This window comes from Penaeus monodon, chromosome 5 (assembly GCF_015228065.2).
Source record: "Penaeus monodon isolate SGIC_2016 chromosome 5, NSTDA_Pmon_1, whole genome shotgun sequence".
Lineage (NCBI taxonomy): Eukaryota > Metazoa > Arthropoda > Malacostraca > Decapoda > Penaeidae > Penaeus > Penaeus monodon.
Genome location: NC_051390.1, coordinates 20,169,601 through 20,184,600, shown reverse-complemented (window position 1 = coordinate 20,184,600; position 15,000 = coordinate 20,169,601). Strand labels below are relative to the sequence as shown.

At 33.3% G+C, this 15,000-nt stretch overlaps 3 protein-coding genes across 3 annotated transcripts in view; 1 reads left to right on the top strand and 2 right to left on the bottom strand.

The window, feature by feature from the left end:
• Positions 1 to 322: 322 nt before the first annotated feature.
• LOC119573064 (39S ribosomal protein L52, mitochondrial-like) lies at positions 323 to 3,038 on the top strand. Its single transcript, XM_037920061.1, has 4 exons — positions 323 to 416; positions 1,765 to 1,834; positions 2,289 to 2,415; positions 2,789 to 3,038. Exons 1-4 carry the CDS (start codon positions 377 to 379, stop codon positions 2,927 to 2,929), a joined length of 378 nt encoding a protein of 125 aa, XP_037775989.1. The 5' UTR covers positions 323 to 376; the 3' UTR covers positions 2,930 to 3,038.
• A 1,817-nt stretch (positions 3,039 to 4,855) lies between these two features.
• LOC119573063 lies at positions 4,856 to 12,347 on the bottom strand. Its single transcript, XM_037920060.1, is given in 13 exon segments — positions 4,856 to 5,329; positions 5,507 to 5,625; positions 7,556 to 7,680; positions 8,058 to 8,276; positions 9,418 to 9,620; positions 9,729 to 9,790; positions 9,792 to 9,899; positions 10,074 to 10,193; positions 10,552 to 10,667; positions 10,823 to 10,913; positions 11,136 to 11,231; positions 11,509 to 11,618; positions 11,760 to 12,347. Coding segments are annotated over 13 exon segments (1,932 nt in total). The 5' UTR covers positions 11,869 to 12,347; the 3' UTR covers positions 4,856 to 4,875.
• A 219-nt stretch (positions 12,348 to 12,566) lies between these two features.
• Positions 12,567 to 15,000, bottom strand: part of LOC119573472 (meckelin-like) — a 3,090-nt gene continuing 656 nt past the window's right edge. The window contains 2 exon segments of the mRNA XM_037920694.1: positions 12,567 to 14,813; positions 14,815 to 15,000. The exon segment at positions 14,815 to 15,000 is cut by the window's right edge and continues 656 nt beyond it. Of these exon segments, the coding sequence (XP_037776622.1) occupies positions 12,710 to 14,813; positions 14,815 to 15,000 (2,290 nt within the window). The 3' untranslated portion in view covers positions 12,567 to 12,709.

The following is a 15,000-nucleotide window of genomic DNA, read 5'->3' as shown; positions in this document are numbered from 1 at the left end:
GTATTTATAGAAACACTAGAAAATAAACAAATAAACTTATATATATATATATATATATATATATATATATATATATATATATATATATATATATATATATATGAGGAATAAACAGAATAATAAAATAAAAACAGAATGAAACAGAACAATAACAAATAAACAACCAAACAGAATGATAAACAGAAAAATAACAAATAAACAACCAAACAGAATGATAAACAGATTGATAACAAATAAACATAATCAAACAGGAAAATAAACAGAATAATGACAAATAAACGGAATCAAACAGAACAATGCACAGAATAATAACAAAATAAACTGAATAAAATAAACCCGAACGCGACTCACAGAAAACGGAAAGACGTAAACAAACATGGCTCAGCACATGATCAGGAGCCTTTTCTGTCTTTCAGGTAATATTCTGATTTACGGTGGTCTGCCTTTACTCTCATTTATAAGAGAAGGTCAACTTGAGTTTATTGAATCATAAGAATATATTTTTTTTAAGTATTGATTCTGAAATAAAGCTGCCGGTGTTGCAATACGAGTCGTTATATTCCTTCGGTTATAATTGCAATGTACTATATATCATTTAATAATTTTTGAATTACATAAGCAAAATAGGGCATACAATTTGTGGATATGAGATTCAGAATAAATGTGTAAATGATCACTCTGCTCTCTGACTATTGTTTTTATTTAACCGGCAGTGGATCAACAATGCCCGTTATTTAAACGTCAGTGGATCAGTTATTTACAATACTCTTTGTCAAAAAGTCCTCTTCTAAATATCTTGAAGTAAACCTGATATGTATCTTCATTGCTTGTAAATTATATAATAAGGATGTCTAATGGTTTTATTAACCCATTGGCGCCAGACTCTTACTTTCATCACATGGCCCAAAATACAGGCATTAGGGTTACTTGATTGGTCAATCTTATGAGTCTATTCACCCTTCAAGAGGTTTTTGAAACTTACGGCAATTTACACTGTCACTCTGGCCTTCAGCGGAAATGCTCATGACTTCAAGGTGTTACCCCGACCCACAACTAGATTATCTCATGACGACATGTTCGTGTCACCTGCCCCTCAAGGCAAATTTTAAAGTATGTGAAGGTTATGTAATCCATATCATTGGGGTTAAATAATCGATTGAAGTTCCAAGTTGTAGGTGCTCATGTAAAAAGCATAACCAGCAGTATCTAATTTATTGGATGAAAACTGGATTTCTGATTTATTTTTAAATGGAAACTGTAGAATGGTGTGTTATATATCACAATAATGATGACATGTTGAAATCTGAATGCTGTTATATGTATATTATCAGATGGGTTAAGTTAGTTAATGTAAAAAAAAAAAAAAATATCTAAATGTTTTTTAAATAATTTTGGGTGAAAATAAAAGTTTTAGGTATTATACTGTACAGCACAATGTGTGATTTTTCAGAGAATTCACAAATTTGTCTTGAGCATAGTTTCATAGCAATAAAGGATTTTATGATTAATTATGAAAGTGAATCATTATCTGATACCCACCATAGCTCCTTGTTATGATAAGGATATTTTCTCACGAATTAATTTTTTACAGGAGAAAAAAAAAGGATTATTTTGTGAATGATTGTTGTTTCCCTATCTGGACCCATCTATTTCACCATTGTTGAGTGATTATATACTATTAATGCTAAAATTTCATAATTAACAGTATACAGTTTACTTAACATTTATCAAACTTTATTATTCATTATTTTTTTTCTCTTCCAGGAAGAGTCAGCAGTGGCAGTGCAAGATGTATATCTACCACACCAGCAGTGAATGGAAAATTCCAAAAAAAGTATTCTATAATCTTTGTCTTACACATATATATATATATATATATACACACACATCCTGGCATACATGCATTTATATATAAACACATACACAGGGTAAGGGAGATCTCATTAAATTTCAAGGCCTCCTTTGGCTCCAGAGTACATCAGACAAGAATAATATTCACTTCAGATATTTGTATTTAAAGATGAAGATTTAGCAAGGCAAAGCAAATACCATCTGGAAGTAAACCAGAATATTTCCTTTTCATTTCAAGGTGAAATAATACCCATTTATGTATGATTTTTTTGCATTATGAATCAGGATGGAAATGGAAGAATAGTGAACTCATAATGAAAACATGATTGATTTTTTTTTTTTTTATTGGAATGTAGTGTAGGCTTTTTTTTTTTTTTTTTTTTGTAAAGCTACAAAATGAAAACCTTGATTTTTAAAATAATTTTTATGTATTTTAGGTTTGATACATCTATGGGAGCATGTGGGCCATTAGTGGATGGGCCAGACTACACATTTCTTGATGGGCGATCAACTCCTCTTCGCAGTGGGCAGAAAAGGAGGGCCTTGCAGCAGAAGGAAGTCTCGGTTAGTTATAAAATTGATGGTTCTATAGGTGGTAAGTCACCAATTAGTGGACCTTGGTGACTTCACCTCATTTTCCCTCTCCTTGAGTTTTTAGAAAAAATGTGTATTTACTAATACTATTACTGTTGATGCTGTTACTGTTATAATTGACATAATTTCTCCTTCCCCCTTCTGTCATCTGTACCTCTATCTCTCCTCCCCCTTCTCATCCACTGTACTTCTCTCTCCTACCCCATCTCACCCACTGCCCCCCTCTCCCTCCCTCCCTCCCACCTCCCTTTCTTTCTCCCTCCCTCCCTCCCACCTCTTCTCCCCCTCTCCCTCCCTCTGTTTGTGTGAAATTTCATTAATTTATTTTGTTTTCTGATTTCAGAAAAAAGTTTTACAGTTGATGAAGGAAACAAATTTTGCAATTGAGCGGCATCAGAGACTTTTACATGATGAAAGTGAGAAGAAAAATAAAATTCTTAATGAAAAGTTAAAGCCAAAAGGTCATAAATTACTGAAGAATTAAAGTATGTTCACTCTTGTTGTGTATTTTTTGTAGGATATTTTATCTTAAGTCAGCATTGCAATATAATATGTATATAAAATAAAACTTTAGATAAAACTCTTTGTTTTTACAAGTTTCTTGGTATCCTTGCAAAATATCTATAAGCATCCAAGTAGGTAATGAATATCAGAAAAAAGAAGAAAAATAAGAAAGAAAAATAAAAAGAGAGAGAGAAAAATAAAAAGATAGAAATAAAGGAAAAACACAAAAAAATCAAAAGAAAGAAAAAAAAAAAAAAAAAACAAGAAAAGAGAAGAGAAAAAAGTTACACAGTTTGCATATTATCATGATATTAATAATTATATATATCATAAATAATGATAATAATCCATTAGATCCGGGTGCCTCTTGGCCCTCACGTGGCTCAGAATCTGGGATGTAGGCTTGCTTTGAGTGGCCACTCTCCTGGGCTTGCTGCTCATACAGACATTCATGTGCACTGACAAAACTCATGATGGTAAATGACTGTATTCCTAAACAGACTCATATAATCTCACTAGATTGTCTACAAGTGTGCAATAACATTTTGTTATCTGTTTAATATTTTTTTCCATTTTTCAGTTTTCTGTAACACTGTGCTGCCTGTGCTTCCACCCATAGCTCATGGACGGTACATTGCACCCTCATTTTACAATGGAAATAATGCAAGAGCCACTTCCTAAATGCCCATTGAGTTAAAAATTACTCCCAAGAGCTTTGTGCACTTATGGTGAGTCACTCCTGTCACCATGACCTTCAGCATAATTTTTCATGATGGCAAATTCTTGTCAACCCATCCCTCAGTCAAATATTTCCATGGCAGCATACTCCTGTTATCTGCCCTCAGCCAAATTTTTTTCATGCTGTGATGCTCATGTCTGTCAACTGAATCAAATGGTGCTATTAATAATAATAATAATGATAATAATAATAAAAGTAATGATGATAGTAATAATGATAATGTACTGATATGTATTTTGGAAAGAAAGAAAGAAAGAAAGAATTTATATTTATAAAAACACTGAACATAAAATTATATCTATATGGAAGAGATAATATAAACCTGTTGAAACTAAAGTTATCTTATAAAATAACTTGGGGGGGGGGGGGGGAATACAACAAAACCTACGGTTTCAACTCCATGATACCACACACTGCATATTTTATTCAGACTATAGAGAGAATAATGATCAACTATGGAGTCTATATAACAATAAACATATCCTACAGTCTTGCTTTATCAGGGAAATATGGCAAATAGAGACCTTAGAAAATAATAATATTGAAAATACAATATAGGCTCTTAGTATTACGAAGAAAAGGCAAGGATTGCTGGTGTTGGGCATGAGCGGTCGCGCATGCTAGGGTGACGATATAAGCTCCTGGCAGCGAAGCCCAGGCCACTATGAATACTACCCGTTGGGAAAGGGTTAATTGATTAGTGTGATAAATATTAATCTCTTTTAATTTTTACTTTATTTGCTTTTTTACTTAATTTGCTTCCTTTTTTAAAGTTTTTCTCAGTTTCACTCTGGGGTAATGAATAATTTTTCATCTTTGATGCTCCATGATACAGCATGTAGTTAATATGTGACAGGAGAAGGTACAGTTTCCTATGTGCTGAAATTATGTTCTTGGAATATCAAAGACCAAGACAAAAATTAAAACAATGAAAATAATAGAGTTTTATGAACCGTATTCATATTGACAGATGTAGAAAAGGTATGAATGAGAATGAATATCTTCACAATACAAGAGATGTATTTAACCGGTTTCGATTGTGTCTTCATCAGAAATCCATGAGTTTTAGTGGAAGACTCTCAGTTTCAAAATAATATTTAAAAATCTCTGAAAAAAATATCCACTGAATAGGTTAACTAAAATGTATAGATCTTTCAGTGAAACCACTTTTCAAAAATACCACACTTTTATTCTAGATACTTCACATACAAATTATCCATTTCACACTGTAAGTCATACAATCTTTTTCTCCACAAACCATAAATTTCTGCATCAAAAGTTACATCTCCCTTTCCTGCTAAAATGGCTTCCCTATCTTCTAAATATCTTTTGCTATGAGACTGACCATCCTTTAGAGTTTCTTCCATCCCTTTCCCTTTTCCCTTAGGGCTATTCTTTAGCCTTACATTTTCTATGATCATAGGATCATCCTCTTTTTTCCTTTTATGGGTTTTTGCATGAGTTTCATTGCCCTCAATCACTGAAGATGTGACTTCCTTCATTTTGGCCAACAACAGGTGTCGAATCTTTTCTGTCTGGGAATCGCTGTCTTTCACGTTGACTCCAGGAGGCTTTATGTTTACATCTGAGGGGAGCACAGCTAGCATTGAATGAACCACTAGCAATGCCTGGTTATCATCTCTGTGAATGAAAAATACAATCCTGAATCAATACAATACACTTAGCTAAACTTATCTTAATGTTTTATTTCAGTATTGTTTCTTTTGTAAAAAATGAGGTACCTGGAATAACAAACTATATGAGATATATAAAATGAAGTGATAGATAAACCATGTTAAGTTTAAGATGATGTCTCACTTGGTGTAGAGTATGATGTTCACTTTGTGTGCATCCAGAGGCAGGTATGAGAAAACAGCAAGTCTTAAAGGATGGCATTCAGCTGGGTAGAAGCAGTACATACCAGTGACACCACCAACCTGAAATGAAAGTAAGAAATAAGTTCTCTTTGTCATGATTGAGGAAGGTTTGGCAAAAACTGACAGGCATTTTCCCATGACTTTTTTAATATATATGAACTGTAATTTTGTCTACTAATATTTTTATTATTGTTTAGCTAGTTTCTTCAGCTAAACTAATAATATCACCCTCATACCCCCACTCACCTTACAGAATCTCCTCTCTCTAAGTAAATCACAGTCATGTACTCCAATCTTTCTTCTTGTGAATGGAATGTAGTGAGTATTAAATAGTAATTGCCGGAGTTATATCTTAATACGTCCTGTCCTTTTACTATTTATGCATATATATACTTATAAATACAACATATTTTTTGTAAAAAAAATATGATTTTATGCATTTTACTTATATATATTGTAATCTCTCTCCATATTCATTCTTATGTGATAGGTAGCTGTGATAACTTTCTCAATTCTTTGCTCTACAGATACTCATTGTATTTGAGACATGACAATGAGATATTGATTTACTTGTGTGTAAAATTTAGTTTCATAAGTGCCTATAACCAAAATCTGAAAGTTAGTAATTCTTAGGGGTGGGGGGACTTTTGTTTATATATGTGCAAACAAAAATTAATAACTTCAAATCACAGTGGACATTACATGTACAGAATGAAATTACTTCTATCTATTTTAACTGACAATGGATTGTAATTAAGATATCGAAGGATCAAAATCTCCATTACAAATCACAATAATTTTAATGGTATCCTTTGTGTAGGTTGCTCTGTGTTTTCACCTAAGTGAACCTATTACTGGCACACATACTTTAGAGGTTAAAGGTAGTATCTCTATGACTAGTGTCTTTCCTTACGACAGACTAATGTAAATTTCTGCAGTATAAAATTAGCCCAATGTTGACAGGATGGGATGAATACATGACATGTGTAATGTGTCTTTTTATTTATTGACTGTCCTTACACACAGGTGACTCCACAAGAGCTTTATCACCAAGAAACTGGTCATACTTAGCTCACCTGTTAATAATTTTCTTTGATTTTTGGAGATTCTTTTTCATATTTTATTTTATTAGTCTTGTTAATAACATTGTAATAATCATAATGTCAACAACAATAATACCTTCAATTTTTTTTTTCCAAAAAAAAATTGAGAAAAGGGGAAATCAGCTGAGGGCATGTAGGTTTACTAATTGGTTTCTTGGTGGCTGAGCACTTGTGGAGCAATCTATGTGCAGGCAAAATTCACAAAAGAAAAAGGTGTGATTACTTGGCTCTTCAAACTACAATTATCTAGAATGAAATGAGTCAGTACCCAAATAAAATGCCTTCATCCATCTTTTAAAGCTACTATGCATATTTCTTATAACAATGGAACAATGGAGAAATCTAACTGCAATAGTTGCTGCTACTCTACTAATGCTGGTAGAGCTAATCATAACTACCCAATTTCTATGAAAAATAGGATCTTTCTTTTCAGTTTTACAAAATTTTGTTTTTATTCTCCAAGTATATTGCCCTTTAGCATGAAAAAAACAATGAGGAAATGGAGATAGAAAATTATACTGCTCATGCCAAATCTTTCAACAGTTTACCTAAAAACCAGTGGTACAGACTCACACAGCAAGTAAAACTTGAACACCTGAAAATATGTTCATTAATTGTATACAAACTCTAGATTTTCCAATCAAGTAAATAAGCATTTGCTACTGAAGCCTATAATTGGTTACTGTCTAATCTTTTAGTCAATGTTAGTGGCTTAAATCCTTGGAGATGGATTACTAGCACAACCTTGACTGTCTAAACTGAAATACGAAAATTTGACCTGAAAAAAAGGGGCAGAGCCTGCAATGAAGCTAAGAAGCCCTTTTACTAACTAAACACATACTTAAATCTAAGCCATACTATGAAAAACAAACATACTGGAAACTAACCTTCACAACTGTGTAATTATTTGAAAGTTTGGTTATTAAATTGCAGAGTGGTGAAACAATACTGGTTATGGTAATGTTGTTACATCTGCTTCCTCCTACCAGTGCTACATTGCTAAAAGGCACACCTGTGTAAAAGCAAGTTTCATTATTATTATTACTATTATTATTATCATCATCAATATTATTTTTATTATCATTACTATCAATATTATTATCATTATTATTATTATCTCTTTTTACAATCTTTTTTCTTACTAGTATCTACTCCTACAAATCTTACATACAAATGTGCTGGACGTGACTGGTAGTGATTCAGGAAATGCACCCAAAAATTAAATTCCATGTCAGGGTATGTTCCTCAAAACTATTACTCTTTTCCCTTTTAATGAAAGCTTAACGTAATTCTGTAGAAGTGATAAATTAAAAATAGACTATAGGTACATTTGAATTTATACCATCTCTTACCATGCAGTAAAACATGCAAAAAAATCAAATCAAATACCTTCTCTGACAGTTCCAGGATTAACTGTTACCATTTGAGCCTGAAGTTCATGTGCATGTATTGTCACAGGTTCAAAGGATATTTGGAAGTCTTGTGATGATTCCTCAGGTTGCACAACTTGCTGGGTAGCCTCCATTGCTAAAGGCTTGCAAGAATATGATATTATCCCTGAACAACTCACACTTGCTCCCTCACTAAAACTTGGAATGTTGCATATCCCTGTGATAAAAAAAAATCCATGACTTAACATGTCAATGACTGTTCCAACAGGTGTATGTACACTTAAAATTACTTAAAAGGAATTTGAAAACTAGAGTGCTTGTTTTCTTTGTTTGTTGTTACCCTCTCATTTCCTAATCTGCAGCAATTCATTCACTTTCTTGCCAATTTGATGGGATCCATACTTGTGAAACTTGGAAGGTCATAATATTATATGCATTATCATATAAGAGAAATTCTGAAATTTGATCCACAGTTCCATGAATAAACCTTTTTCACATATTTTACTTATATTACACTAACTTGGAAGGAAAAAAGGAAGAAGCAAGAAAACTGAATGCTGTCTGAAAAAACATGATGAAAAGAGCAAAAAACAGCAAAAGAGATAAAACTGATAAATGTGAATTGAATCTGACATCACAACTAAATACTTTGCAATATAAACTCCCCTCCTAAATATTAAATACAATATATAACCAATATAATATGAATTAAACATACCCAACTGGTACTAATGTAATTTAAGAAAACATATACGTAATGTCAAATCACAGCATTAAAAATCATTTTCCCACAAATTCAAGCAATAGGGAAATCAGGCATGGTCACTAAAGCCTACTAATTGACTCCATGGTGGCTGAACACTTGTGGAGCAATCTGTGTGCAAATTTCACAAAAAAATACAATGGACAGTACAGAAACCCATGCCCAGTGGTTTAATAACACAGAAAGGTCTGGCTGTTATGTGGATATGGTACTTGTTGCATTAGGAATACTGTATTGGCATATTGGGTTCTAATTTCTTACACATTTTGGGAACATTCAATAACATTCAAGGGCATACTTATGTTGCTTGAAATACTATTCTGAGAGAGAAATAATAATCATTGAAAAAATATCTTTAGAATAAATCCAATTACATTACTTCTGAGAGAGAGAGAGAGAGAGAGAGAGAGAGAGAGAGAGAGAGAGAGAGAGAGAGAGAGAGAGAGAGAGAGAGAGAGAGAGAGAGAGAGAGAGAGAGAGAGAGAGAGAGAGAGAGACAGACAGACTTTACTGCCTCTGTAACCACTTAATGGTAAATAATAATAAAAATTTAATACAGTGTATAGAAAAAATAAACTCTATATTGGATATTTACCAAGAATGCAGACCCTCTTCTTAGGTCTCAGAATTGGGGGATGTAATTTCTCTACTTCAACTCTGGGACCAATGGAGTCATTATTACTTTCTGATTGATTTGCCTGTCTCCGTTGTACAATCTTGCAAATGTTTGTAGTATAAGAGAGATTTTGTGTCCCTTTTGCAACATGCAAACTCAGCTTGGGATTGCACACCAAACTCCTAAGGACAGTGTTTATAGAATAATTAGGGCATAAATAAGATAATTCCTCATATATCAATATCTGAATATCTGCTCAAATATTCTACATAAATCTTTCAATGCCATACCTGTTGGCCCTGTTGGTAACACTGATACCAATGACCCATTTATCATGAACTATCTTGTGGAAATACAGAGGTAATTTGCATAGGAGATTTCCAAGATCTTGGTAGAGGAATTCTCTCAGGAGGTTTCATGTCAAGGCTGCAGCTTCCTACTGTTAATGTCTTCATCAAGTTCTGTAGGGGAAGATTTAAAAAAATTAATAAAATATTGCATAAAGTAATGTAACAAATGACTATATATACTCCCTAAGCATCACTATTTAGGAATATACAATGAACATTTCTTCAGCCAAACTCAGTCATGGAAGCAAAACAAGATGCTGTCAAGCCACTTCCAAGTAGTCTTACCATCAGTTCTGATACTGGTGCACCCTCAAGTTTTGACTGGAGAGCTCGTATCTTCTGGCTTATGTAGGTCTCCTTTATTCTTCTTTCTGAATTCAGTCTTTCCACGTGGCGGATGCCGCCCTAAATAGGAGATAGTGATCAGTTGGCTCATTTTCTTTTAGATAACATGGGGTTTTTCATTTCACTGTATATTAGTTATGAAGATAAGGATGAGAAAGAGAACTGGAAGGAAAAGGAGAAGTTGGAGGAGGAGGGAGAGGAAGAGGAAGATGCAATGGAAGGGGGGAGGGGGAGGGGGAGAAGAAAGAGGAAGAAGGTGAGGGAGAGGAGGAGGAGGAGGAAAAGGAAAGAGATGGTGGTGACAGAGGAAAAGGCAGCTTCATAAAAAAACAAGAAGATGGAGAAAATATAAGCAACAGAATATTTGTCATATACAATTGCAAAACAGAAGAATGACTCATAATTTTGCCCTACTTACTTTAAGCCTATTAGCCAATGCAACTGCTGCCTCATCTTTACCCTTTTCAGTCTCTTCATTTTCCTTGGAGCCACATAAGGATAATAATTTGTTATTTTCGACTGTGCATTGTTCTCCTATGGAATGAGTGGAAAAAAAAAAAAAAAATCTAATTTTCTTGTTGACATCCGAAATACTTCTCTCTGTTTCTACTTCTTTTTCAAACACTTAGAAAAAAACACTACTTTCTTAACTGCAGAAACATATAACACAAAACTAATTGACAATTTACCTGAGATGAGTTTTAATGAAAATGTAGGAACTCCTGAACTGTCTGGGTCTGAGGAACTGATATCCTCCACATCATCCCATTCATGAAGAATCTGTAAAAAAAAATCATGCAAAAGGACATGAAAAAATCAAAGGAACCAAAAAAGGAGAAACAAATGACATAAATAGTTTTTCTATGCCTATATATATTTATGTTTTCCAATCAATTCATACTATATCATCTTTTCCAACAACATAACTATTATTCTGATTTCCATACAACAGTGTCATAACCCATAATCAATTCAATAGTGGAAGTAATTTTATTAATATACCTTATGGTCACTATATGATATAAGAACAGCTTTTTGACATCTACGGAGCACAATAACATGTAACTGCAATGGCTGAAACTGGTGATGGACCACAATCTGAAAGATAAGGTAGATATGATAATGAAGAAAGATGTTATTATGTACAGTAGACTTGCAACTATGCTGTCCAGTAATTAAAATGAGATGGTGATAATATCAAACCAGACATAATGACATTTTTTGAACTGAATCTAATCAATTCATTCACAAAATATTTGTGCTTGCATTAGACATGACCAAATAAGGGAAAAACTCATCACATATTACCTGAATAACAGACTTTCACATCACATTAAATATTACACTAGAGATAACAAAAAAAATCTTTACCTACTTTGGCTGCATCCTTCCATGGCAGCTCTGAAAAATGCACTATATGGCCTGTCTGAAGCTCAATTAGATGTCCCCGTGATGTTACAATGAGTATGTGCTTCTTCACCATTTCTGAAAAATATTTTATTAAAATATCAGTGATTTTTTTCTTTTGGGAGCAATATTCATCAGTGAAGTTGTACTAAAATGAAAAATCAAAGGAATTTATCAATATCTAACTAAATAAAAATAAAAGCTGTGACTTTAACTTACCTTCATCTTGAAGTTGATCTAATGAACTTCCCACTTTGTAATAGGTGGTACTTGCTGAAGTAATAGCTGCAAATTCTGGAGGAATTTCATGAGACAAGTCCTCATCCATTGCAGCCTTTGTTTGTCATTTAAAGGTTGTGGAAAAATGTAGCTTCATGTATTCTTAAATAGGTTCTCTAAATCTCACAAAATAATTTTCATCAAATGTTCTCTGGAGCACATGTGCTACCAACTTACTAAAGTTGATAAAGTTCGTATTTCCACTGCAGAAAAAACTTACAACTTGGAGTCTGTCCACTATTTACTCATTAATGCATTGTATTTACATAAGATAAGGTAAGGGAGATGCAACAGAATGATACAATTTCAAATACAAAGGTAATAAAATGCAAATTTATCACACAATTAAAAGCTTGACTTCAAACAGGACATCAGTCAATAAAATACTCTTTGGCTCATACACACATAACTCCATGTCCTGTTAATGCAACTCATAGATCAACTAAAATCTTTTATTAAATATCATTCACAAAACTAATAAAGAAGTCTTCTTGCTGACTATGGGCTTACAAAATTCATCTGCTTCAAAATTACTTAAATTTCTTATCTTCATACACACAGCCTCAAATGGCAGTTTCATATAACCTTATATATATTTTTTTATTTTACATTTATCAATAAATAAGCAAATAAATAAATAAGAAGAAAACTAAACACATTAAGAAGCAAGAAACTCAATATTTTACAAACACTGGTAAATAATATATTATAGTCTGCAGGTGGGCTTTTAACCCTGTTGTTGAAACAACAATAACATGATAACCACCAAGATGAATGGACTTTCTAGTCCTATGACTGATATAAATCAAATAAAAAAGCTATACCCAGTGTTAAAAGATGCAGTTCTTCTTTAACAGTTTAGTTTCTATTAAATATAACACAAATAAAAGTTATATCAAGAACCTTTGGTCAACTAAAGTTTTACTGACTACATTTTTTCGTCCAAATGCATATCTTACTTTCTTGATAGTGTATGAAACAACAAAGGTTACAAAACCAGCCAATACAAAGTTTTCAGCTAACAAATCAACAAAAGTAAAAAGTAATATCTCAAACAAGACAAAAGATACTTCATGGCCGGATAATAAGACACTTTCAAAGGCATGGTTATTGTCCCGGAAGAACAAACACCTATCATCTGGCTCTTGAAACTCAAGATCCAGAAGACTCTCCAAAAATAATTTTTCTTTAACAATATAATTCAAGTCTTTTAATGCATGTTGAAGAAACATGCCAAAGAATCTTTTCATTGTTTCATGTGCTTTGAAACTCTGCTCCATCTCTGCTGATGCCATCCTTCCCCTATTGCTTGGTCTTCGCATACCCACAAATCCATGTACAGGCCGTAATATCGTGTCATACTGTTCTCTGAACTTGTGTGTTATAGCAACTTCAAATATTTGGCATTCACTGGATGGCTCAAGGCCCCGGTGTCCACAAAGGTCTTCTTCCTCCCTCTTTAGTTGCTCATAAAAGGAATGCATGTCTACATCAGCATAACCATGTACAGAACGACCATGAATATAATACCCATAAACAGTATGTTGCAGTATAAAAATACTAATATTAGCTATGGAACACAAGTCAACAAATTGCTGGATCTTATTCTCCACACACCGCTCATAAAAAACTGTTTTGAAAAACCACTGTACAATGGCAATAACAACAAAAACAGTGATACTAATAGCAAATCTACATACATAACTTTGTGGAGGGTTATACTCTGTATCACTCTTTTGGAAGTTACTTCTTGGATCTGCACTTGAGAGATTTTCAAAGCCAATTACATTCAGGAATAATAGAGTAAAGAATAACTGATATCCAACATCTATCTTCCTGTGAGTTTGAAGCTCATTCCACTCATTTGTAATGAAATATGTCCTCCATATACTAATTGGCTGTTCTGATTTTGATTTATCTTCCTCATCAAGACTATTTGATAACTGAGGATGTGGGAGGGAATTCTTTGCTCTTGGCTGCTCCCAATCAATGATGAACATATCAAGTGTCACTTGGACATATAAAATCTGTATGATTTGTGCCAACTTCAAGAAACAAGCAGCAATTAAATATTGCTTGATGAGCCCCTCTTGAGAGTCAGTTAACAAAAATAAGTACACAACATCTTGCCGCTTAAAGAATATAGTCCAATATAGGCAAGAAAAGAACATGACCAGAAAGAAGACATTAGCAAGATTTCCACAGGTTGTGAGAATGAGATGAAAAATGGTTGGCAGATCAATACTAAGTTTCCCACATCTACGAGACCAACTCCATGTAGTAATCATTGACCAAAGCATTGCAAAGGCACTCATTACACCTATAGATATAGACAAATCATCTGTGATTTTTGAGAAGTCCATAGTATATAAAACCCTAAAACTAGTTTCCACCATTGTGTTCAATTCATACTGGTCATCACTAACTTCTCCATATGTTATTTTTATCAGTGGCGGAAAAATCAGGCCATGTCCTTCCCCTTCCCTTAGTCTGATAACTATTTCGATGTTCTGAGCATATCTTACTACTTTTGCTCTTTCCATCCTATCTGGTGTGTTTGGAGACAGACTCTCCCTACCACTTAGATTATCAAACAAAAAAAATCTACGCATGAGTTGCCATTTCTTTTCACTTTGCTGATTTAACTTTTCTCCTTTCTCTACATAATTTCTATTCAGAATTGGGACTGCATAGATCATGTGATCCTCTTCATCATAATACTGTATAAACACATCATAAAATACAGTGTCATATTTATCCCATAGATCTCTTACTGAAATAGAACAACTTTTGGTAAAAGTTGTTCCAAACTTGATGGCATCATCTAGATCAAAACTAATTAAGGGGCATACTGTTAGTACATCCTCTAAACGACCATACTGAATTAGGTGCCCCTCTGGTGAATATTTTGCCACAGTGAAATTGAATTTTGAATCAGGATTATCTTCTTTGAAACTATAATGTGTCTTTAACCTGGTTTTTGAAATACACATTTGCTTCACCTTCCGTATAATATAACCAAGGGACATGATTTGGAAGGTTAATAAAATTATCTCCAAACTCTCCTCTGTAATACCTACATGCATTATAGTCATCATCGAAAGTATAATGTATGAGAACACACAAGTTACTCAAAAGCTGGCATGAAGAAAAGTTTTTAGAAAAAGTACAAGCATGAGCT

Bases quoted from the DNA above. Each gene is read 5' to 3' on its own strand.
- LOC119573064 (XM_037920061.1), top strand. From the start codon at position 377: ATGGCTCAGCACATGATCAGGAGCCTTTTCTGTCTTTCAG. The intron at 1,835-2,288 runs GTATTCTATAAT...TATGTATTTTAG, and splicing joins AATGGAAAATTCCAAAAAAA to GTTTGATACATCTATGGGAG. The intron at 2,416-2,788 runs GTTAGTTATAAA...TTCTGATTTCAG, and splicing joins TGCAGCAGAAGGAAGTCTCG to AAAAAAGTTTTACAGTTGAT.